The sequence below is a fragment of the Mustelus asterias genome, chromosome 12, assembly GCF_964213995.1.
Source record: "Mustelus asterias chromosome 12, sMusAst1.hap1.1, whole genome shotgun sequence".
NCBI lineage: Eukaryota > Metazoa > Chordata > Chondrichthyes > Carcharhiniformes > Triakidae > Mustelus > Mustelus asterias.
In genome coordinates, this window is record NC_135812.1 from 45,044,762 (window position 1) to 45,071,106 (window position 26,345).

General features: G+C 44.2%; 1 protein-coding gene across 1 annotated transcript in view; it reads right to left on the minus strand.

The window, feature by feature from the left end:
- Window positions 1-4,736: 4,736 nt before the first annotated feature.
- Window positions 4,737-26,345, minus strand: part of rasl10b (RAS like family 10 member B) — a 167,794-nt gene continuing 146,185 nt past the window's right edge. Inside the window, exon 3 of the mRNA XM_078225147.1 lies at window positions 4,737-5,007. Coding sequence (XP_078081273.1) covers window positions 4,737-5,007 — 271 coding nt within the window. The remainder of the gene's footprint in view (window positions 5,008-26,345) is intronic.

Sequence of the window (26,345 nt, forward strand, 5' to 3'; positions counted from 1 at the left end):
ACCACCCTCTGTGTGAAAACATTGCCCCTCTGGATACTTTTGTACCTCTCCTCTCTCACCTTAAACCTATACCCTCTAGTTTTAGACTCCCCTACCTTTGGGAAAAGATATTGACTATCTAGCTGATTTGTGCTCCTCATTATTTTAGAGACCTCTATAAGATCATCCCTCAGCCTCCTACGCTCCAGAGAAAAAAGTCCCAGTCTATCCAGCCTCTCCTTATAACCCAAACCATCAAGTCCCGGTAGGATCCTAGTAAATCTTTTCTGCATTCTTTCTAGTCCTTTCTATAATAGGGTGACCAGAACTGCACACAGTACTCCAAGTGTGGCCTTACGAATGTCTTGTACAACTTCAACACGACGTCCCAATTTTTTGTATTCAATGTTCTGACCGATGAAACCAAGCATGCCGAATGCCTTCTTCACCACTCTGTCCAACTGTGACTCCACTTTCAAGGAGCTATGAACTTATACCCTTAGATCTCTTTGTTCTGTAACTCTCCCCAACGCCCTACCTTTAACTGAGTAAGTCCTGCCATGGTTCAATCTACCAAAATGCATCACCTCGCATTTGTCTAAATTAAACTCCATCTGCCATTCGTCAGGCCACTGGCCCAATAGATCAAGATCCCGTTGCAATCGGAGATAACTTTCTTCACTGTCCACCATCCCACCAGTCTTGGTATCATCTGCAAACTTACTAACCATGCCTCCTATATTCTCATCCAAATCATTAATATAAATGACAAATAACAGTGAACCCAGCACTTTTCCCTGAGGCACACCGCTGGTCACAGGCCTCCAGTTTGAAAAACAACCCTCTACAACCACCCTCTGGCTTCTGTCAAGAAGCCAATTTTGTATCCTCACCCTGGATCCCGTGAGATTTAACTTGATGCAACAACCTACCATGAGGTACCTTGTCAAAGGCCTTGCTAATGTCCATGTGGACAATATCAACTGCACTGCCCTCATCTATCTTCTTGGTTACTCGTTCAAAAAACTCAATCAAATTTGTGAGACATGATTTTCCACTCACAAAGCCATGCTGACTGTCCCTAATCAGTCCTTGTGTCTCTAAATGCCTGTAGATCCTGTCTCTCAAAATACCTTCACAATGTCTAGCTAAGGCTCCATGGTGACTTTCCTCCCCACTTCATCAGAGGAGGTTTCAGCTGCATTAGAAACAGCCCGAATCCCTTCGCTACAATATGTAAATACTCCTAACCGTGGCAGTGGACCCATAGGTCCAGTCCCACTATTCTTTGAGAGAAGAAAGCACACACCTGTTATCAGAGAATTGATGCATTTGTATTCATTACTGACAAAATTGCTGCTGAGAAGCAGGCCAAATGGCTCTGCATGTTTGGATGTGGCCTATTTAAAGACTTACTGGTACAGATTGGAACTCCTCTATATCTCAGAGTTAAGATCATTTCTAAAATTACAACAGTGACTATTTCAGGAGTTTCCATTGGCTGTAAAGAACTCTGGATGTCTTTAGATCGGGGAGATGAAAGCCTCTTTTTTAATCAGGATGTTGATTAATGATTATTCTATAAGACTATGCTCCAACCTGACACACAGGCTCTCTCATTTTACATTTCACAGATGTCCAGGTTTACCTTTTAACACAACTTGAAATAAAGAAGCTCCAAACCATTTTCTGGACATTTGTTGGATGCAGGACATTCCAAAAGGATTGGAGCATTGTCCGATTGATTTTAGTAACTAGCCTCAAATAGAGGAAACGCTGCATTTTTGGAAGTGCCATTTTTGACAGCAATTGGCCATGGCTGGGAGCGGGAAAAGGTACCGATATGTTCCTGCATGGAACCACGGAAGTCTAATTATATTGATACTTGTGTCTGTCTCTTTAAGACAGCGCAGCAGAAGAGGGCCACCTGGCTTGAGGGAACAATGGGGCCCAAGTGTGGGTGATCACCGCAGAGGGTGGAGTCCTTTCTTGGGCAGAATACATCTGGAAGCCACATAGTAAATGTGGAAGGATGGGAGCAGTTGGGCACGTTTCTCCACGGCAGCCCAGATCTGCAAACCCCTGCACACTAGGTATTTATTGAGTACGAGAAACTAACAAAGCCTGAAGTGTCTTGATGACACCCAGAGTGCCACTACATAACAATAATGCAGCACAAATCAGTGGCAGATAGATGAAACTCTCAGACACCAGTCATGTCACTGAAAACAGCAGCCAGGTAGCACAATCCCCATTGAATTGATGTAGGGGATGATTCTCCCAGCCCGCTACACTGTTCTAGCAGTGCAGCGCGCCAGAAGACACAGCAGCGGCCGTCTTGCAGACTTCCTGTTGGGCGTCACGGTCTCCACGCATCACCCAGCCGAAGATTTCCAGCGTCATCAGCTCCACGCCAGGAATCTTCATTTCCATTTCTTTAGCAGGCCCAGAACTGAATTCTCCGGGCCCACTAGCATCTTCCCCACACTCCCCGTCGTGAGTGGTTCTCTCCAGCGGGGTTTATAACTGATCCCCACTAACAGGCAGCCGACCCCTCTGGAGGGAACAGAGGCCATTGCAGCCACCCCAGGAGGTCAGGGGTAAGGGATGGTGCCCCTTGGGACACCATCCCGGGCATTGGGCAGTGGCAAGGGAGTGGAGCCAGAGGGGTGTGGGACCTATGGGGTGGGACCTACTGGCTGGGTGATCAATGGGGGTGGGGGGGGGTTCTCACTGCCACTCTGCACAGGCATCACAGGCAGAAGGACGGTGATCAGGACGGCTGGGCGGGGGGTATGGGGTGGGGGTGGGGTGTGGTCAGGAGATTGGGGCTGGCAAGTGATCGGGAGGCAGGAAATGCGGGGCCACTGCGCATGCACCAATCTCCATGTTGATAGATTGACGCATGCGCAGTGGCTCATTCAGTGCAATGCTGCCGGCCTCTCCAACCCTCTGAGCTTCAGGAGGAATCACTCTGGGGCACTCTATGATGCACAGTGTCGGAGATTCATTCTGGAAATCACGCTGAAACACCAGCGGGAGTTACTCCCATTTTCCTGCAAATTGGGAACTTAGAATTAGGGGACTTAGAATCTCGGCCATGGTCTTTAGTCCCCATGTCCTAGCCCAGTAGCAATTTATGAAATGTTAAGTAGGTGGGGTAACTGTGCTGTTCACAGTCAGGGGAGTGGTGTAACTCAAACCTATTGCTCAAAAGCATTTCATTGATGGATTAAAAGATTAAAAATTGCGGGGCTGAATGTCAGAAGTCTGACATTAGTGTGGACTATTCTGGTAGCAAGCAGTGTGCCATTCAGTTTCAGGAAGTGAAAGAGGTCCTGATCTCAGCCCAAGCCTCTGGTGAAGGATCCAAAAATGTTTCCCTCTTTCCGATGCTGCCTCACATGTTGAGCATTCTCAGAGTTTTCTGCATTTATTCCACTGACAACCAACCGGAGTGAGGGTGGGATTTCGGAGAGAGAGAAGGAGACTTTCACATCTCATGACTCTAAGTTAGCTTTGAATTCAAATACCTAAGGATCAGACTGGGATCAATCCTCTCAGTTATCGGAGCGAAGTCACTGCAGGTAGATGTGTTAGCACCTTTTGAAAAATGTATTTATTCATGGACATCGCTGGCTGGGCCAACATTTATTGCCCATCCCTAACTGCCCTCCATTTCAGAGGGCATTTGAGAGTCAACCACATTGCTGTGGCTCTGGAGTCACAAGTAGGCCAGACCAGATAGGGACGGCAGATTTAGTTCCCTAAAGGACATTAGTGAACCAGATTGGTTTTTCTGGCAATGGACAATGGTTTCTTGGTCATCAGTAGACTTTTAACTCCAGATTTTTATTGAATTCAAATTTCACCATCTGCCGAGGTGGGTTTCGAACCTGGGCCCCTGGGTCTCTAGATTACTAGTTCAGTGACAATATCACTACAGCACTGCCTCCCCTTGGATGATGGAGGTGTGGGGGGGGGGGTGGTTGGGGATTCCTAACGCCCTGATTAGAAGCTAGAAATGTCCTCTTCAAAACCTTTGGGTGTAAAGCTCTCTGGGTCACCCCCCAATGGAGTACACTGTTGTAATACAGCAGGATTGCACAAACAGCACTGATACGACTGTCAGATTGAGTGATGTTACTTGAGGGATTAATGTCGACCAGTACAGTAGTGGGAAGATCTCCACTCTATTTCAAATTAGTAAGAGCTTTCACTTGCATGAGGAGGGCTGACAGAACTCCATCTAGGATTTGGTTCAAAAGACAGCACTTCTGACAATGCAGCATTTCCCCAGTACGGCACCGGAGCTCCAGCCTCGATTGTGCTCAGCCCTCTGGAGCAGGAGTCGAATGCCGCACCTTCTGAATCAGTGCTACCCACCTGAGCCATTGCCCCAGGGCGAACGCAACTCAATGACAACCAACACGATTTCTTTGAAGACTTTTGGATCAATTATTGCTGAAGAAACTCATAGGAAACTTATTACAAACAAATTAAAGATGATCCAACAAGGGCGATAAGGGGGTAAACTTTATAACTCAGCACAAATGGTGCAGAGTTCTGCACGGCTGAAGGACAGATCAGGCAAGATTAGAAGAACATGATCATCATCCGGGCACGCTGACCAGAGGCCAATACATGTGGCCGGTCCAAAGTTCTGCGTTAAAATCCACCTGGTAAATACTGAACCATGTCCAGGCCCCTTCATAGACACTGACACGCCCCGTGAGGTCCCGACAGAAGAGAGCGAGTCACATCACACTACAGCGGTTCCGCCGCAGAGCTCCCTGAAAACGTATAGCGGCATGCACATGCCTGCAGCGCACGCACCCGATGGTCTTTAGAAGTTCATTGAACAGCATGAGGATGTGCCAGTTGTACTTGGCCGAGCACTCGATGTAGCCGCACTTCCACGTCTTTTTCACAAGGTTGGAAACGTTCCGCCTGGGAATGACACGGCCTCGCTGCAAGTCTCGCTTGTTGCCGACGATGATGATTGGGATTTCGTTGGTTCCAATCATTCTGGGCGGAGAGAGTAGAGAGAGGTCAAAGAAACAAGTGGTGAACACAGAATTTAAAGCACAGAAACAATCTCTCCCTCCAGTAACAGCCATGTGTACCATCTGCAAGATGCACTGCAGGAATTCACCAAGGCTCCTGAGGCAGCACCTTCCAAACCCACAACTGCAACCCCGTCAAGAAGGACAAGAGCAGCAGATACCTGGGAACACCACCACCTGCAAGTTCCCCTCCAAGTCACTCACCATCCTGGCTTGGAAATATATCGCTGTTCCTTCACTGTCACTGGGTTAAAATCCTGGAACCCCCACCCTAACAGCACAGTGGTTGTACCTATACCTCAGGGACTGCAATGCTTCAAGAAGGCGGCTCATCACCATCTTCTCAAGGGCAACTATGGATGGGCAATAAATGCTGGCCTAGCTAGCAATGCCCACATCCCATAAATGAATTTAAAATTTATTTATTAGTGTCACAAGTAGGCTTACATAAACACGGCAATGAAGTTACTGTGAAAATCCCCTAGTTGCCACACGCCGGCACCTGTTTGGGTATACTGAGGGAGAATTTAGCATGGCCAATGCACCTAACCAGCATGTCTTTCAGACTGTGGGAGGAAACCGGAGCACCCAGAGGAAACCCACGCAGACACGGGGAGAAGGTGCAGACTCTGCACACACAGTGATCCAAACCGGGAATTGAACCTGGGTCCCTGGTGCTGTGAGGCAGCAGTGCTAACCACTGTGCCACCCAAATGAATAAAGAAAAGAAACAGGCCATTCTGCCCAACCATTCTATCCCCGTGTTTATGCTCTACATGAGCTTCCTCCCATCCTATTTCATCCAACTCAATCATTATAGCTCTCCATTTCTTTCTGCCTCATCCACATTTATAGCTTCCTCTTGAATGCATCTATACTATTCACCTCAAAGATTCCTTGCAGTAACAAATTCCTGATTCTCACCCTTCTCTGAATAAAGGTATTTTTAAAGAATCACTTTGGTAGTACAGGTTTGTCTGGTTTGAATTTGAACAACAGCTTGGTAATTAACTGTTCCCTGCTGCATCCATCATGACAACACCTTAACCAATTGGAGTCTGTCTGTCGACCAATCAGCCCTCTCATCTCATGCAGTATAAATTGTTGTTCGTTTTCCTGTTGATAGTCTTGCACTCGGACAGATCGCAAGGCCACCACCTCAGGTCACTGCTCAGGCTTTGTGGAAAGTTATAACCTCTCAATTCTTATAAATTTAATCTCTGTTGCACCTTCCCCCGTGTTTCTATATCCTTTTTGTAATAAGGAGACCGGGACTATGCCAAGTAATTAAGATTCTATGCAAGATTAACATAACTTCTTAGCTTTTGATATTCTATTCATCTAGAAATGAACCTCAGTGCTCTGCATCTTGATGGCTCCGCTAACCCATGTCGCTACTTTAAATGATTCGAGAATCTATAATTTTTCATCCTTCTACCTCACTACATGACTGTCGGCAAATGCAATACTCCGGGCTGAACCTGCCCATGTGGCTGTAGTTGGATTTAGCTGCCTTAGTTCCATTAACCTTGTATCTTTATCTAACAAATATCTACTGATCTCAATCTTCAAAGCTCTGATTATTCCAGCATCCATTGCTTTTTGGGGAGGGAATTCCCAAATGGCTAGTCCAGAATTTCTGGATTATATCCCCTCATTCATGAATGTCTACCCAGAGGTAAGAGCTTCTCTGTATCTACTCTATCGCACCCATTTAATGTTTTAAACACAGTGGTATGGGGATAGGGCCTGGGTGCGATGCTCTTTTGGAGAGTCGGTGCCAATTCAATGGGCCAAATGGCCTCTGTCTGCACTGTATCGATTCAATGATTCTATATGTCAATCTGATCACCCCTGCTCCGTCGCAATCTCCTGCACTCAGAATAAAAGTTCATACAACCCATCCTCGTAACTTAATCCCCCATATTATTGTGGTGAATCTGTACTACACCAATGCCAGAATCTTGTCTACACTTTGGAGATGTGCTGGCATGAAATCAGGAGCAGGAATCTCGACTTAACACCATCTCCAAGCCAGTATATCTAACCGGAGATGTGGTACCCAGAAGTGTGTGTGCAAGCCCAGAATGGGCTCTGAGCAAGGCTCTGGGAAGCTGACACATGAACTTCCTCCCCTTTGTAATCCGGCCCTCCTCCAGTTACATTAGCCTTATTGATTGCTTTTTACACCCAACTAGTAGCTTTGAAAAGGTCAGATAACATGTATACAAATATATAATAATCTACATCTGGGAATGAGTTACATGCTGGAATCAAATCAAGAGACTCAGAGGTAGCAGCTAGACAGAATAGTAAGTATCTCGGGAGGAAGTTACAGGCTTCAGTTCCTCAGCTACACCTGTAGATGGTGCTGAGAGAGGGTCTTCATTGTTAGTGTGGCACATCTTCTGTTAGGATCAATGGTCAAGATCTACCCGTCTCCATATGTTTGTACCCTGGATACTCTACTGGATACCTCGGAATTCCCAGTCTAAGGACTCTTTTGGGATTGCTGTGGATGTTGAAAATTCCACGGGGCAATTCTCCTGTACCCGGAACCTACTGATCAGGTCTCCAACTGACTTAGAGTTGGAGACTTTGGACAGTTCCGACTCAGTTACCTGGATAGTTACCCAGGAAACATTAGACAGGAAAGAAGCACGTCTAATTCCTGAGTAAGTATACAACTCTCCACCCCTGACCCCCAACCCTGCCCACTCACACGCTGAAAAGCTGTTTAAATGTCCCAGCTTTTCATCATGTTATTGAATTGAGATTGACCAGAATAGAATCATAAGGGAATTTTCCTGTCCAGAATCATAGCGGGCAGGGGGCGGACGATGCAAAGGTCTATTGACCTCGGGTAGGATTTTCGGGTTTGGGGCGGGTGTGGCAGGAAAATCCCACCCATAGAATCATAAAACCCCTACAATGCAGAAGCAGGCCATTCAACCCATCAAGTCTGCACTGACTCTTTGAAAGAACATCTTACCCAGGCTGTATCTCTGTAACCCCACCTATTTACCCCACTAATCCCCCTAACCCACACTTCTTGAGACAGTAAGAGTCAATTTAACATGGCCAATCCACTTAACCTGTAGGAGTGTGGGAGGAAACCAGCGCACCCAGAGGAAACACATGCAGACATGGGGAGAACATGCAAACTTCACACAGACAGTCACCCAAGGCTGGAATCCAACTGGGATCCCTGGCGCTGTGAGGCAGCAGTGCTCAGCCACTGAGCCACCATACCACAGCTGCTGCCATGAAATGGGAGTATGGCTTGGCTTGGCTTGGCTTTCCACAGTGACCTTGCACTGTGAGGAAGAACTCCCAGAACAGATACTCTCCACGTTTCTGAGGAGGCCTGGTTCAGAGGTCCAGGCCAGAAATGCGGAGCCTCACCTTGGGGTTCAAGGAATAGAGTGACAACCTGAAGGTTACTGCCACTCCAGGGAAGATTCAGTTCAGCTAAGGTACTCAAATCTACCCTTTCCTTTCAAACTGCTCAAGGTGTTTCCTGGAAATCGTCCCTGCTGCCTTATTCTTGCTTTGTAACTGAAATTTCAAATTTCTAAAACAAAGATAAATATTTTTTTTAAATAGTCTGGTTTACACATCAACATGATTACATATATTCACGGATGTCTTTTGCACCCACATAGATGGAAGTGCAGTTGAGTGGAACTTTAGCCATTGAAAGACTCCAATACTGACACAAACAATAATCTCAGGATCTCGAATAATTGTGATTTGAACTAATGGCTGGAAGTAACAAGTATTCTGTACACATAGAGAAAAGACATCGTCCATCATTTGGAAGAATGGTCAGCTATGTAGGTGGTGGAACAGTTGACATTCATCCACTAACCCAATGGCAACCTGAGTTGGAATGAAGATATTCAGCATCCCACACATTGCTGAGATGGAAGAGGATGAGAGACCCTGTACACACATCAGTTTGTGCAGTCTCATGGTGGCTGAAACAGAAGTGCAGTACACAAGGAAAATAGAAAATGACCATGCTGGGATGATACCCCATACACATTTAAGTGCCAGGATGTTATATATTTAACTGGTTGTATGATTGCTTTGAGAGCTGATCACCTGATTTGATGGTGATGTCATTAGGGTGTTGCACAGGCTGCTGTTTAGTTTCACTTTCTGTCCTGTGCAGAGAATATCTCTCCCAACAAACCTAATGGGTGGGATTTTCTGGCTGTGTTCGCCCCAAAACCCGAAAATCCTGCCCGAAGTCAATGGACCTTTGCATGGACTGCCCCTTGCCCACTACGATTCCTGTGGCGGCAGGATGGGAAAATTCCCCCTCGTTGCGTGTTACTTTGAATATATGTGTGCAAACCACATCTTTTTCTTTTTGTTTAAAACCCACATTCCCTAACATACTTTGGACATTATCCTGGAACATTTTCCATGAGTGGAGGAGGATGGATTGCACTTGGGCAGCACCAATTGAGATGACTAAGACCCCAATTAGGTCAGCAGGTTAATCAGAGCCGGAAGCTGGGGGGCCAGCAAAGGCATCACTCACAGTCTAAATAGTACACTGAGCATGATTTCCCCTCTGCTGCAAGAGGACTAACACCTATGGCCTTCATAATGTTTAATATAAATGCATGCCCATATTTAGTTTTTGTTATTTTTTATTTATTAGCGTCACAAGTAGGCTTACATTAACACTGCAATGAAGTGACTGTGAAAATCCTCTAGTCGCCTGTTCGGGTACACTGAGGGAGAATTTAGCATGGTCAATGTACCTAACCAGCACGTCTTTCATACTGCGGGAGGAAACTGGAGCATCCAGAGGAAACCCAGACAGACACGGGGAGAACATGCAGTCTCCGCACAAACAATGACCCAGGGACCCAACTGAACTCCGGATCTGGCGCTGTGAGGCAGCAGTGCTACCACTGAGCCTCCATTGCCTCCATGCTGAGGCATTCTGGTCACCAATCTGCCCCAGCAGTGTCCGCCTATCCTAGTTCCAGAGCTGTCAGATTGGGTCAGCAGCATCAGGGGCCCGCCCACTCTCCCTAACTGGACGGCAGACATGGAGGCAGCCAATTATGGGAAGATCATGGGGAACGTTGTGCCAGAATGCGCACTGCTGGGAATTGAGGGCTTGGGGGCCTCATTTGGTCCCAGCATCAGGTGTCCTGAAGCCTGTGTTAAAATCCAGTCCTCCAACTCTGAGGAAACCCTTAGACATAAGCAGATCAGGAAGAGTGATTAGCAGTGATTGTGCTGTATTGCTGTCTTTTTCTTTGCACAGTAGCTGGAAGCAGGAAAAGCAAGAGGAGTACAGTAACATGAGCAAGAAACAGAAAGGATCTATCCTTGGATTCACCAGGTATAATGCCATTGGGGATTGATTAATGCAAAAATGGTTACCCGAGACTGAATATAGACAAGAATCCAATCAACAGCTTCAGATAGTTTAAATATAGAATGATCAATCCGCAAACTAGAATCGAATCGAACTGCTCACATTATTTGCTTCCCTTGATAATCCTCTGCACGCCACACTGCAAGAAATCAGTACCAACTCAAATAATGACTCATCTGTTAAGTTTTAATCAGATACCCAGTTAACTGAATGGAGTAACAATCAAGGAACAAAAGATAACTCCTACAAGGGAAATCGCTGTGAACCAATAATCAAATTCCTCAGACTTTTCATAGCTTGCGTTCCATAACAAATGCCAAAATTAGCCGCCCAATCAATTTATTAACACAGTTTGCATCCACCATTTAGCTCAGGTGATTGTACACAGCTGGAATTAATACTTATAATAAATCAAACATATTTAAAACAAGGTTAGACTAGCAAAATATTGCATATGTTGGAAATCTAAAAAAGAAAAGAAAATGCTGGAAAAACCCAGCACATCTGGTAGTGTCTGTGGAGAGAGAAACAGAGTTAATATTGGGGGGAGTTTTCCCATCCCACCCACCACAGGAATCGTAGCGGGTGAGGGGGGGGGAAGACCATGCAAAGATCCGTTGACCTCGGGTGGGATTTTCCGTTTTTGGGGCGAGCGTAGCCGGAAAACCCATCCATTGAATCCAATTTGACCTCAGAGTCATGCTGGACTCAAAATGTTAAACCATAGAATTGAATAGAATATCTACCGTGCAGAAGTAGCCATTCAGCCCATCGAGTCTAAACCGACTCTCCACGGGGCATCTTACCCAGGCCCAGCTCCCTGCACTATCCCCGTGATCCTGCACATTTACCATGACTAATCCACCTAACCTACACACCTTTGGACTGTGGGAGGAAACCAGAGTGATCAAAGCATTTTAGGAACTAGTGAGCTTCTCTCTCCATACATGCTACCAGACCTGTTGAGTTTTTCCAGCATTTCTGTTTTAATTTTGAATTTAAAAAGAGGTCCTAAATCTATTAAATGTACCTATAAAATTTGGTTTATTGAATTTTAAATGTTGCCCCAACTGGATATTGCTCCAATTAAACTGGTTCTTCAGTCTGAAGCCCCGGGTTTGACCTGAGATTTACATCTGGATCTGAGGTAGGGGTTGACTCTTAACTATCCTCTGAAATATCTGAGCAAACCATTCAGTTCAAGGGTAATTAGGGATGGGTAACAAATACTGGCCCTTCCAGTGACACCCACACCCCCAAGAAAAAAAACTGTTTATAATACAAATAACTGGGGATAAGCCCCCCATAATTGGGGTCTTGGTCATCTCAATTGGTGTTACCCAAGTGCAATCTGTCCTACTCTCCACCACTCCTGGGACATGTCCCTGGGTAATGTCTGAACTATGTTCTGTTTTTCCCCTAGCTCCTGGAGAATATCTGCACGAGTGTGAAGGAATGTATCACGGAAGTTAAAGCTATTACTCTGTGCTGGGCACAATTTCTGGACTGGACTGCAATGAATGGAAGCATGACACCAAATAACAATTCTGAATCAACAATGCTCGGAATGAAGTATTCAGTTTCGGTGACGGTACTTGACATTTGTGACAGGATTGGTCAAAGCTAGGATGTATGCAGTGAATAAAAGGTGACCTCACCAATTCTTGTTAAAATGAGAATGGATACGTTGAGTGATCAAAGCATTTTAGGAACTAGTGAGCTTTTACAAATCTGCTAACTTCCCTTTGTACTCCAATGGTTTATTGTATTATCTGAACTCTTCAGTGAGATTACATTCTTGGAGTTTTTTCTCCCGCAAGGTAACTATTACACTTGCTCAATGGAAAAGATTATAATACATCTCATTATTCAACTATCTTTTCAGAATACACTTCTTCACACAAAGGGTTGCGGAAACCTGGAACTCTGTTCCCATAGAGCCACTAAAGCTAGGTTAATTGAAAATTTCAGATCTAAGGCAGGCAAATGGAGTGAAGATACAGATCAGCTGTGATCTCGTTGAACAGTTGACAGACTTGAAGGGCTGAATTGGCATAATTCTGTTCCTATCTTGCTCTTGGTACAGATAAGACCAGAACATGCATGGAATCAGATATTCAGTTCAACACTGGTTTAATATCCAGTATCCCTTCTAAGCTGCAGCTTATTCAAACTGGCTGTTGAGGATAATAGCTAGGGTTGTCCCAGGGCCCGTTCCTGCTTTGGCAGGAACCTCTAGTGAGGTTGCATCATCAGATCACCTGCTCCAAAGAAATTTCCAGGATATGTAGGATGGAAGTTCACAGATGAAAAATACTTATGATTGATTTGATTTTGATTTGATTTATTATTGTCACATGTATTCGCATACAGTGAAAATGATTGTTTCTTGTGCGCTATACAGATAAAGAGAAGGAAAGGAGAGCGTGCAGAATGTAGTGTTACAGTCATAGCTAGGGTGTAGAGAAAGATCAACTTAATGCAAGGTAGTTTTATTCAAAAGTCTGATGGCAGCAGGGAAGAAGCTGTTCTTGAGTCGGTTGGTACGTTACCTCAGACTTTTGTATCTTTTTCCCGACGGAAGAAGGTGGAAGAGAGAATGCTCTTTGGCAATTCATGCAGATTGTAGATCTTACAAATTGTCAGAATTTTTTTTAAAAACAAAAGCTACAGACCATCCACAACCAGCTGGGAGGCGATGGCCCAGTGGTAAGGAGCAGGGCTCCAAAAGCTCGTGATTCCAATTATACCTGTTGGACTTGAGCCTGGTGTTCTGAGACTTCTTACTAGTAGTATTATCACTCGACTATTAATCCAGAATTTCAGCTAATATTCTGGGGACCTGGGTTTGAATTCCGCCACGGCAGATGGGTGAAATTTGAATTCAATAAAAAATATCTGGAATTAGAAATTCTACTAATGACCATGAAACCATTGTCCATTGTTGGAAAAACCCATCTGGTTCACTAATGTCCTTTAGGGAAGGACATCTGCCATACTTACCCAGTTTGGCTTACATGTGACTCCAGACCAACAACAATGTGGTTGACTCTCAACTGCCCTCCGAATGAGGGCAACTTGAGATGGGCTATAAATGCTGGCCAGCCAGCGATGCCCATGTCCCACTGTCTCTCAGTTATCTAGCTTCCCTTTGAAAGCATCAATGCTATTTGCTTCAATTACTCCTACTGGATTTATTAGCAACTATGTTATTCTTATGGCCGCTAGATCTCCTCTTGCCTGCAAGTGGAAATATCTGCTCTAAGTGTACCCTACCAAACCCTTTCATAATCTTGAAGACCTCAGTCAGGTCATCAATTCTTTTCTAGAGAGCAGAACTCCATTCTGTTCAATCCTTCCCAATAGGTATAACCTCTCTTTTCTGGGGTCATGGTCAAAACATCTTTGCTAGTATCTTTCTCTTCTTTTTACAGCTGTCCATAATGCTCCAAGTGTGGTCTAACCAAGGTTGTTCGATACCAGATAGCCAGGTGGTAAGCACAGAACTGCAGTTTAATCTTTACACACATCATGAATATGCACCTCCAAACCCATAACCATAGATTCAGTCTGCTCCTATATATCAGAATCCAATTGAATCCCAGTTAATACCCACTACCCAGGCACAATTAAAGACTTAATTAACTACACAATTAATAGAGGTTCTGTACAAGTTTGATAGAACTTTCAATTCGCTCTATAGAAATAAATCCAAGTGCTTAGTTTGCTATTGTTATAACCCTGCGGGTGGAATTCTCCGGCCGCACTGGTCTAAAAGCTGGAAATTCCCACCTGACTGTCAATGGGCCTTCACATTGTCCACAACCCGCCCGCAACAATTTCAGTGGCGGGCGGGGTGGGAGAATTCCAGCTGTAATCTATGTATCAGTCTCCCCAGTCTCTCCATTCCGCCAACATATTTAGACATTTAGTTTACACAGATTGTGCCCTCATTCTTCCTGCAAAAATGCTTTTTGTCATTGTCCATAAACTTTTAATAACTTGTTTACATAGACATGCAAATCTCCTTCCGAGTTCCTCATTTCTTACCATTTAAAAAATATTCCAATTTGGTCTTTGTTTACAAACTGTCATGCTCACACATTTACGGATTTATTTGAAATAGAGATGTGTTACATAGAATATATTGAAAAGAACACTTTTGCTAAGCTAAGGACATTGGGCTACAGCAGCTATGTTGCATTTGCACATGACACGAGCTGCTTTATGGAGACAGAATCCACAGAGTTCTCAGAGACAGTGGCTAAGGTAAGCCCAGGTTGAAACGAGAGAGAGGCCACATGACCCAGCTCTTGAGTTTGACATATACTGGATTTGAACTAACAGTCAGAGAGACTGCCTTACCGCCATCTTCCTTTTTCTCTCAAACCTTTCTGATAGCTGAGCTGTTTGTGAATCAAAAACACAGCAGAAGACCACAATGTTGCAAACCAAAAGTTCTTACAATGAGGACTGTGAATCAACACTGTCTTCAAGAGGAAAATAAATCAACCAACGATGACCACAGGTCATCTACTCCAGTAAGACATCCCAGGACCAGCAGGTACTATGGAAAGTGACCCTTCAGCCATAAAGAAGTTTCTGAACAATCCATGCATTTATTTTTGACTTTACCTTTTACTTGGTTATTTAAGACCTGATATTTTGCAGAATTTCCCTTATGCTTTGCATGCTTGTGGGGGTTTGCGAGGTGTTGTGTGGGTTGTTTTTGCATTAGTAGGTAGTTGAACATATTTGTACATTTTAAATAATTTTGTAAATAATGTCTACATCTTAACACAAGTGTGTTTTAGCAATAAAACTATCACCTTACTTGTTCACTTAAGGAACTTGGCTGGCTTTTTCTTACACTGAGCTACACAGACTTGAATTGACAAGTCACATTTTTCTTTTATAATTCAAATACTGTTATAACCAACCCAGTGAGACAAAGAGAGAGGACAACTTGGGTGACTGTGTGCAGAATTTGCACGTTCTCCCCGTGTCTGCGTGGTTTTCTCCGGGTGCTCTGGTTTCCTCCCATAGTCCAAAGATGTGCAGGTTAAGTGGATTGACCATGCTAAATTGCCCCTTAATGTCTCAAGGTGTGGAGGTTAGGTTGGTAAGCCATGGTAAATCTGCTGGTTAGGGGATAAGGTGGAGGGGAGGGCCACTCTTTTGATTAGTCGGTGCAGACCCGATGGGCTGAATGACCTCTTTTTGCACTGTAGGGATTCTATGGTACTTGAGGTCCTGGAAGCTAGCCTGCATGTCCAAGAACAACATTAAAACATAAATAACATAGCAGGATATTTTATTGGGTAGGCACTAAATTGCAGCAAACCTTTCTGTGGGTTAATGGCTGCCATTTTCCAACTAGACAACAGGTTTCTGACATAGGACATTTAATAAGACATTTTTGGATGCAGCTGGCAGAGGGAAACAAGTAGCAGCAAGGGAACTAGACCTTGCCTAAAATCCATCAGTAGGCAGAGAATTTGGTATTTACCTCCCTATTTGAGGAACCAAACCATATTTTGTCTGCAGGGATTTTACTGTACCCTGACTGGAGTGATGACCGCAAAATCTGCAGTAAACCATGGTGAATCAATCTTCATAAAGTTCTGATCCTTTTCTTTCGTGGACCAAAAAGGAATCACGGGCCTGCGATGTTTCAAGACCTCATCCTGAAGAAAGTGATGTGATAGTGAAGTTTTGGATTTTTATGAGTGAAGTGCATGCTATCTCTTTAGTAATCATCATTTGTGTGTGTCTGGGTGCTGCCAACGCCTCTACTTTCTCAGAAGACTAAGGAAATTTGGCATGTCCACAATGACTCTCACCAACCTTTACAGATGCACCATAGAAAACATTCTTTCTGGTTGTGTCAAAGCTTGGTAGGGCTCCTGCTCTGCCCAGGACGGCAAGAAACTACAAAAGGTCGTGAATGTAGCCCAATCCATCATGCAAACCAGCCTCCCATCCATTGACTCTGTCTACACTTCCCACTGCCTTGGCAAAGCAGCCAGCATAATTAAGGACCACACGCACCCCGAACATTCTCTCTTCCACCTTCCTCTGTCGGGAAAAAGATACAAAAGTCTGAGGTCACGTACCAACCAATTCAAGAACAGAATGGCCTGCAGCCATTAGACCTTTGCATTAAATTGATCTTTCTTTACACCCTAGCTATGATTGTAACACTATATTCTGCACTCTCTCATTTCCTTCTTTATGAACAGTATGTTTTGTCTGTATACCGCGCAAAAAACAATACTCTTCGTTGTATGTTAATACATATGACAATAATCAAATCAAATTAAAATCAAAATCAAATTTGGGTGTCGAGTAATAAACATTTATCCTTTTTAAACAACACTACGAGGAAACCTGTAATTTGTCTGTTCAGCACTCATGGGGTTAAAACACATCTGTCTTCGGTCAGTCAAAAAGTTGCAAAGAACGAGACGCATCCCCCCAACCCTCCCCTGTCCAAAACAAAATGACCTCACACACTCCCACATCAATTGCCATCTGTCAATGTTTGCCCACACGCTGTCCTTTTGTAATTTTATGTTCTCGTGAGACATTTACTGTACTCCCCAATTAATTGTCATCTGCAGAATTGAAAGCTCTTTGCTCCCACATAGTTCAGCTAATTGAAAAATCATCCTTTTAACCTTATGATCAGTTGACCAGATGGCACTCATTCTCTAAGTTTATACATGAAATGCTGGCCAGCTCCATAAGGATCAACTAATAATGTCACCACCCAAAAAATTAGAGCCTAGTGTAAGATAGTGGAGAAATTATAGTTTTTTTGCTTTCACGGGACGTAGGCGTCACTGGCTGGGCCAGCATTCGTTGCCCATCCCTAATTGCGCATCAATTGAGTGTCTCGCTTGGGCCATTTCAGAGGGTGGTTTAGAGTCAATCACATTGCTCTGGATCTGGAGTCACATTTAGGCTGGACCAGGTAAGGATGGCAGATTTCCTCCGCTCAAGGATAACAGTGAACCTGATGAGTTTTTACAACAATCAAAAAATGGTTTCATAATCAACAGCAGTCTTTTAATTCCAGATTTTTAAATTGAATTCAAATCTGCCATGATCAAACCCAGATCCTTACCCTGGGCCTCCAGTCCAGAGCCAAACCATTATGTCAGCACCTCTCCACTGTGGTGAATAAGGTGGAGTCTTAAACTGAAGTGCTGGTTTAGCTCTGTTTAGCACAGCACGCATCTTGGTAAAGGAGTTGAAGCTTGGGCTAGGAATAGCCACTCAGGGGATTGTAAGCAGCTGATGGTGCTTAAATTACCAATTAGTGTTCACTATGCTGGTTAGTACATGTCCTAACCCCCACTCCTAATAGCCATCAGTCGATTCGGAGTAAACCCGTTGCTGCAGAGGATTTTGAGTGCTGTTTAAAAGTTTTTCACTTTTAGCTCCTCACTCGCTGTTGGGGGGGTTGAAGGGGACTTTGAAACGCATCAGAAGACTTTCCAGGATATCAGCAAAACTTCACCAACACTCTTATCAACATTTATTCCAGAAAATCTCTAGTTACTTCACCACAACATACAAGTGTTGGGCTATTCAACTTCATCGAAGTCACAAGGAGAAAAGGCAATGCTTGGTCATCAGCATCTTGCAAGAGGGTGGCCCCCTTTGTCTGCAGGAGCGTGTGAGGTTTAGCAGAGGAAGGCCAGCTTCTGGAGGAGAGAGAGGGCAAGGTAAACTCCTTGATCCTCCACCCTCTATCGGGTTCAGGACATCCTCTCCTCTGCAGGATGTCTGGCACTGTGTCCCAAGAAATGGAATGCCCTTTCCCTCAGTCCCTGAGCCATCCCGAAACTGGATTTTTGATTTGATTTATTTTTGTCACATGTATTAGCATACAGTGAAAAGTATCGTTTCTTCACACTATACAGAAAAAGCATACCGTTCATAGAGAAGGAAATGAGAAAGTGCAGAATATAGTGTTATAGTCATAGCTAGGATGTAGAGAAAGATCAACTTCGTGCGAGGTAGGTCCATTCAAAAGTCTGATGGCAGCAGGGAAGAATCTGTTCTTGAATCGGTTGGTACATATTCTCAGGCTTTTGTCTCTTTTTCCCGACAGAAGAAAGCGGAAGAGAGTATATCCGGGGTGAGTGGGGTCCTTGATTATGCTGGCTTCTTTTCTGAGGCAGCGGGAAATGTAGACAGTGTCAATGGGTGTGAGACTGGTTTGCGTGATGGACTGGGCTTCATTCATGACCCTTTGTAGTTTCTTCCGGTCTTGGGACAGAGCAGGAGCCATACCAAGCTGTGATACAACCAGAAAGAATGCTTTCTACGGTGCATCTGTAAAAGTTGGTGAGAGTTGTAGCTGAGATGCCAAATTTCCTTTGGCTTCTGAGAAAGTAGAGGCGTTGGTAGGCTTTCTTAACTATAGTGTCATCATGGAGGGACCGGGATAAGTTGTTGATGATCTGGACACCTAAAAACCTGAATCTCTCGACCATTTCTACTTCGACTTGCAGCTGTACCAGATGGAACATTCCACACCTTCAACGGAAGTGAGTGCCTGAAGCCTAACATCTCTGTTCCACAAAATCTGTGTGTAATCAGCTCGAGTGCAAAACCTGTAAATGTCTGTTTCAGCTCCTCCAGGTAAGTTCCAGTGATGGTCATCAACAATTAGATCCAAAAACCCGACACCAAATCCAGACTTTCAGACCAGCATTCAATTGGCTGTCATTTTCACCCTTTCACCAAAGTAACCCTTAACTGAGTACAAGAATCAATCAAAAGTCGCAAGGAGATATAAGTTCAAACAAGATCTTGTACCCCCTTGAATAAATGAAGAAACAGCAGCTCAGATTTTCAAGGAGTAAAAGTGATGAACGATGGTGAGTTTGTTTCCTCTTAAGATACAATGGGGAATTTTCTTGTCCTGCCCACCATGGAAATCATAGCGGGCAGGGGGGCGGACCATGCAAAGGTCCGTTGACCTTGGATGGGGTTTTCTGGTTTTGGGGCAAGCATGGCCAGAAAATCCCACCCACAGTCTTTACCCAATTATGTTCAACAAATTTCTTTGTTTGTTCATTCTCCTCAGCACTTCATTATTTGTTACTTCTTTTGTTCAGCTGATCCTCTCATTAAAACTGATGTGCCTCATTATGTATGTGAAGCTGAGAGCTCAGAGCCAAAAGAATTATCTCAGCAGAGTGTTCTGCTTTGACAACCTCAGAGAACTATTGATTTGGATGATGGACATCTTTAACTGGTTATAATAAATTGCTCTCTGTCTCAATGTTGCTTTGAACACCATTAAGAGATATGGAGTGTTTTAAGCTTTTGCTATTGATAGGTTAACGGTCTGTCTGATTGACATTTTAATGGGGTTGTAGGAACAGCAGCTTTTTTAAACAAAAGATTTGAGATTGGACTTGGAGCACCTACACGCATACCAATCTTACTACAGGGTTTAGTGGTTCTGTACAGAGTGTGTACTGGGTGAATGGGCACAATTGAGACATTTGTTGGCATGGGTGTATGAGGTACATGGGAGTAGGATATATAGGGCACATGAGATGGCATGGAAGGTATAAGGGGCTTTAGGGAGTGGGTACAGAGGTGTGAGGGGCTTTCATTTTCAATACAACAGGGATGCAGTTTCAGTGAAAGAAGAAGGGGCTTTTAACCAGCCCATCTTGGCACTCAGCCACCCCAACAGCTACCTGGAGGTGGGGGCCTGATTCCCACACTTCCCGTCAGAGTGGAAATTGCTCCATTTGGGGGCCTTTCTCTCAAAGTGATCCAGCGAGTCGGGATATTTGCCCCGAGTTCAGCTATCGTATTCGGTAGGAAAAATCCAGGCCAATGTGACCCAGCACAGAGGAATGCATCATCATTTATGCTCTGCCTCAAGGCAGGTCAGTTCTCCAGGTCTCTGTACCCTAGGACAGCCTTTTCATTTCCCAATTACATCCTTCTTTTTCCTCAAAATCATCCCTCCATAATGCTCCTTACTAGTCTAATTCCTCTTACATTGTGCTCGGCTCAGTCTGTCTGCCTTTTCCTACTTATGCTCAGCAAATGTCTTTGCTCATTCCCTCTCCTCATCACTTCTGGTTACTTTTTTGTCCAGCTGATCCTTCCACTTTCCTCCAATTACTTCCTGCATAATTTCAACACCACTTGTTAGGAGGATCCATCCAGAAATCATCTTCTCATGTCCATGGCAACAATCTTTCACAGCAAATCCCTCAGACCCCATGAATCAAAATATAACTTCATTCACACATCGTCTGGGACAGAGGTCACAGAGTGGATCACGAACCACTGACAAATGAGGTGCAAACTATAAATTGTACAAGACACCACCAAACACTCCTGAACCCTCACTGGGTGAAATATTATACAAGCACACTGTAAGATAAAACAGAAGGTACACACTAAGCTCCAAGAGAAAGAACTGTGTGCAGTTCTGGTCACCACATTATAGGGAGGATGTGATTGCACTGGAGAGGGTGCAGAGGAGATTCACCAGGATGCTGTCTGGGATGGAGCATTTAAGTTTGGGTAGGCTTGGTCTATTTTCATTTAAGCAGAGAAAACTGAGGGGCGACCTGATTGATGTTTACAAGATTATGAGGGGCATGGACTGAATGGATAAGGAGCAGCTGTTCCCCTTAGTTGAAGGGTCAGTCAAGAGGGGACACAGGTTCAAGGTGAGGGGCAGGGGGTATGCGGGGAAATAGCTTTTTACCCAGAGGATGGTGACGGTCTGGAATACGCTGCCTGGGAGGATGGTAGAGGCAGCTTGCCTCAGATCTTTAAAAAGTACCTCGATGAGACTTGGGACATCATAACATTCAAGGCTATGGGTCAAGTGCTGGTAAATGGGATTAGGTGGGAGTTCAGGTGTTTCTTGCATGCTGGTGCAGACTTGATGGGCCAAAGGGCCTCTTCTGCATTGTATGATTCTATGAGCAGAAACAAAGTTAACTAGATTTCAATACTTCCAGCATCAGAGGAAACTCCACGCCTGCCTGTGAAGAAGACATGTTAGGATGCTTTGATAGAGACTGTTTAGTTCTCAGCACAGGATTATACCTGTAGACTAACACCCAATACACAGTGCTGGCTAATGTTTCTTTATATACACACTATATATTAGTATAATAGGGCGGCACGGTAGCACAGTGGTTAGCACTGCTGCTTCACAGCTCCAGGGACCTGGGTTCGATTCCCAGCTTGGGTCACTGTCTGTGCAGAGTTTGCACATTCTTCTCGTATCTGCGTGGGTTTCCTCCGGATGCTCTGATTTCCTCCCACAGTCCAAAGATGTGCGGGTTAGGTTGATTGGCCATGCTAAAATTGCCCCTTAGTGTCCTGGGATGCGTAGATTAGAGGGATTAGCGGGTAAATATGTAGGGATATGGGGGTAGGGCCTGGGTGGGATTGTGGTCGGTGCAGACTCGATGGGCCAAATGGCCTCTTTCTGTACTGTAGGGTTTCTATTCTATGATAACTATTTATATATTAGCATAATTAATCAATATTCAATACCTGTTCATCTCATCAGCTTAAATTATGGGGGTATTTAAGATCCATCAACAGAATCTATTAGATACTAACAGCCAGTCCCAAAACCCACTGTTCTGATCAGCAATTTTCATTTCTTACAGCAAAATTCAAACCTAACATCACTATTTAGAAAGTATTCTGCTCTATCCTCTTTTGATTTAAAGTGGATGACTACACATTTGCTCACATTGCCTACATCCATTTGCCAGTTTTGTCCAATTGCTTCATCCATTAATCTTTGTAATATTATGCTTCCAACCACATTGCTTGCAATGTTGTCCATCCATGTGTCATGAGCAAACTTAGATTTGTGGCTTTTTATCCCAAATCTAAGTTGTTAATTAATATGTGGAGATGCTGGCATTGGACTGAGGTGAGCACAGTAAGAAGTCTCACAACACCAGGTTAAAGTCCAATAGGTTTATTTGGAATCATGGGTTTTCGGAGCACTGCTCCTTCATCAGGTGAGTCAATTAATATGGTGAACAGTTGAGGCCCAAACTCAGATCATTACTCCTCACAATTTGCCACATGCAATGGAAGTACCTACCCATTATTCCGACTTTGTCTCCTATCACTGAGCCAATTTCCTACCCAGGTCAAAGATTTACCAACTCCATGAGCTTCAAATGTAGCTAATAGTCCTGCATAAGAAACTTTGCCGAAATTCTTCCGTCTCATCCGCCACGGGAATTGTAGCGGGTGAGACAGAAAATTTGGCGGACCATTTAAAGGTCCGTTGAGCTCAGGCAGGAATTTCCAGTCTTGGGGCGCCCATTATCAAATACTTTCTGGAGATCCATATAAATATGATACATAGGCCTTCCATCGTCCTCGGGCAGAATTTTCCTGTCCCACCTACCACGGGAATCGTGCTGGGCGGGGGTGAAGCATGCAAAGATCCCTTGATCTTGGGTGGGAATTTCCAGCCTTGGGGTGAGTGTGGCCGGGAAATCCCGCTTCACATCTTTAGTCATCTCTTCAAAACATTAAATCAGATTCATCAGACATTACCCACCCTTTGTCAATTACTGCTGGGCCTCTCTAATCAGCTAAAAATGTTGAAGCAGTTCTGTCACTTTGCCCTTAATTATAGACACCAGTAATTTCACAGCAACAGATGTTAGGCTAACTGATCTGTTTCCTTGATTTCCCTCTCTCACCTCTCATGGGGACAGGCCCAATTTTCCACTCTAAATGGATGATTCCTGAATTGACAGAGCTGGGGAAGATTAATTAACTTGCTGGGGTTTTTTGGAAGATGTTTCAGAGAGGGTTGATGAGGGTAATGCCGCTGATGTGGTATACACGGACTCCCAAAAGGGATTTGATACAGTGCCACACAACAGACTTGTGAACAAGTCCTGGAATAAAAATCGAACAAAATTGGCCGAGTGACAGAAAACAGAAAGCAGTGGTTAATGGATGGTTTCTGATTGATGGAGGAAGGTTTGTAGTGGAATTCCCACGGGTCAGGTGTTGGCACCCTCTCTTTTCCTGATATATATGTTGAAGGTCTGGACCATGGCGTACAGGGCACAATTTCCACATTTGTAGATGATACAGAACTTCAAAGTCTCTGACCAGAATGTTACCACTGTTCACGCCGGTAGATTTTCCCATCCCGCTGCCATGAACAGAGATTTGGCTGGCCGCCAAATTCTCCAACCTCGCTGCAGCGGGAGCGTGGCGTGAACGGCAGGTAAGATTGCGCACTTGTATAGTGTGTGGGGAAGATCGGTGTAGAACTTCAAAAAGGCATAGACAAGTTGGTGGAATGGGTGGATAGGTGGCAGATGTACTTCAAAGTGATTCATTTTGGTAGGAAGAAGATATAGAGACAACATAAAATAAAGGGTACAACTCTGCAGGAGCAGAGGAAGCTGGATGTATATGTGAATAAGTCAATAAAGGTGGCAGGACAGGTTGAGAGAGTAGATAATGAAGCATACAGTATCCTGGGCTGTAGTAGTAGGACATAGAGTACAAGAGCAAGGAGGTTAAGTTGTACTTGTATAAGTCACTAGCTCAGCCTCAGCTGGAGTATTGGGTCTGGATCTGTGCATCATACTTTAGGAAAGATGTGAAGGCATCAGAAAGGGTGCAGAAAAGATTCATGAGAATGGTTTCAGGGATGACGGAATTCACCTGTGAAGATAGAAATGGAGAAGTTAGGGTTAGGATTCGGGTTAGGGTTAGGGTTGGGATTTTCTTGAGAAAAGAGGATGCTGAAAGGAAATTTGATAAAAGTATTCAAACTCACGAGGAGTCTGGACAAAGTTCCTACTCGTGAAAGGATTAGGAATGAGAGGGTACACGTTTAAAGTAATTAGAAAAAATGTTGTGGGGAGAAACCTTTTAATGCCGGAAGTGGTTAGGGCCTGGAAGATGCTGCCAGAGAGTGTGGTGGAAGTAGGTTCAATCGAAGCTTTCAGAAGGGAATTAGACAGTTAGCTAAGGATGAATGTTTAGGGCTACGGAGAGAAGGGGAGTTGCTCGTTCAGAGAACTGGCACAGACATGATGGGCCAAATGGCCTCCTTCTGCACTGTAATGATTATTGGAATTTTCCACACCCCTCCCCCCCAAGGTATTGGAAACTAGGAGATGTCTGGTGCTGCACACTCCCCTCCCCCACAGCAGCAGACTGGAGAAGATAATGCTCCAGACAGGCTTTGAGGCCGCCCCTGCTTACCCGGCCAGAGTCCACCCTGTGGAGTGGCTCTGTCCTCCACAACACTGGACCTACAGCTGTGACCATTTTATAATTTCAAGCTTTGTACAATTGCTGACATGGCACCTCCAAAGGGAGGCAGCTACTCCCTACTGCCTCCTATTGGCCTTCCATCTTTAAGAGTCCACCCTGTGTCCTTGGATGATGAGAACACCCTCTGTGCCCGCGAATTGATGAATTCAGGGAAAATCATTCCAGACCACTGCCCCCAACTCAGTGCAATGTTGGTGGCAGCAGGGATGGGAGTTGGGGGCTGGAGGGTGGGGACTTCAATGTTAGGGTCTTGACCTAAACCAAAATCCTGCCCTTAGCAGTTGCTTCACGTTTCTCCCTCTCAAACACTATTTGACCATGATCATTTTGTGATGGCTATTAGATAAACATTCATAGACCATTAGGCTGTTGATTAAATCTGTCTCATTACTCATTACCAAATCTAATATAGCTCACCCCCTTGTTGGTTCTAGGCATATTGTTGCAGAAAATTATCTTTATGATATGAACTAAGACTTGTCCTTTGCTGTAGTTTTTTAAAAATTGTATTGAGATAATATAATAACCAGTAGATGGTAGACAGTACTAACCAAAGTTGAATTCATAATATCCCAATAAGCGACTCAAGAATTCTTCATAGTTGCTAATGTCTGACTCACTTAGTTAAATTATTATCCTTGTTTTCAAATCCTTCCTTCAAATTTCTGCCCTCCTCCAATTCTGGCCTCTTACTCCCCAATTTTGTTCACTCCATCTGTGCGTTCAACCGCCAGGCCCTAAGTTCTGCAATACTCTTCCCGTATCTCTCTGCCTTTCACTCTTTTCTCCTTTAAAACGGTTCTTGAATCCCACCTCTCGCCAGCCAAGCATTTGATCAACTATCTGAATATCTCCTTTACATGGCTTGTTGTCAAATGTTGTCTGATAACTCTCTCATGAAGCACCTCAAAATTTTTAAAATCACATTATAGGTGTCATATAATTCAAAGTTGAGGGTGATCTTACCAAAATAATTCTTAACGTCAAACAAGTCTGAAAACAGGACAGAATCATTCCGATTATTTCAGTGAGCTTTCAAGATGATTTTATGGCACTTAGTGCAAAAGAGAGGCAAAGTGTGATTCACGCCAGTAGAGAGAGTGAATGGAGTCTATTCTCACCAGGAAACCGGCTGCTCACACTAGAGGGCACAATTGCACATGCGCAGCTGTGTTCTGTACAACAGAACAGAAGCTAAAAAGCTACAAAGCTTAAAAAAAAGATGTCTCAGTCTTTGATCTGTCTGTGGGGAGCACAGGGTGAAATGTTGTGGCCATTAAGTTGGGTGATTCCAATAGTGCTGATATCAGCAGTTGAGCATTTTGTTTGAAGATTCTTTGTTCTGCAGGTGTTCTTTTAGCTTTTATATTTAGGACTCACACACAAATTAGAAAGAAATGAGAAGTATGCATGTGCATTTTAATGATTTTTCTCACGTTATAATAATGAATATATTCATTCTTTCTTTAACTCAAAAAGGCCTGCTTAAAGTGACTCCTTTTAAAACATAAGAATCATAGAATTCCTGCAGTGCAGAAGGAGGCCAT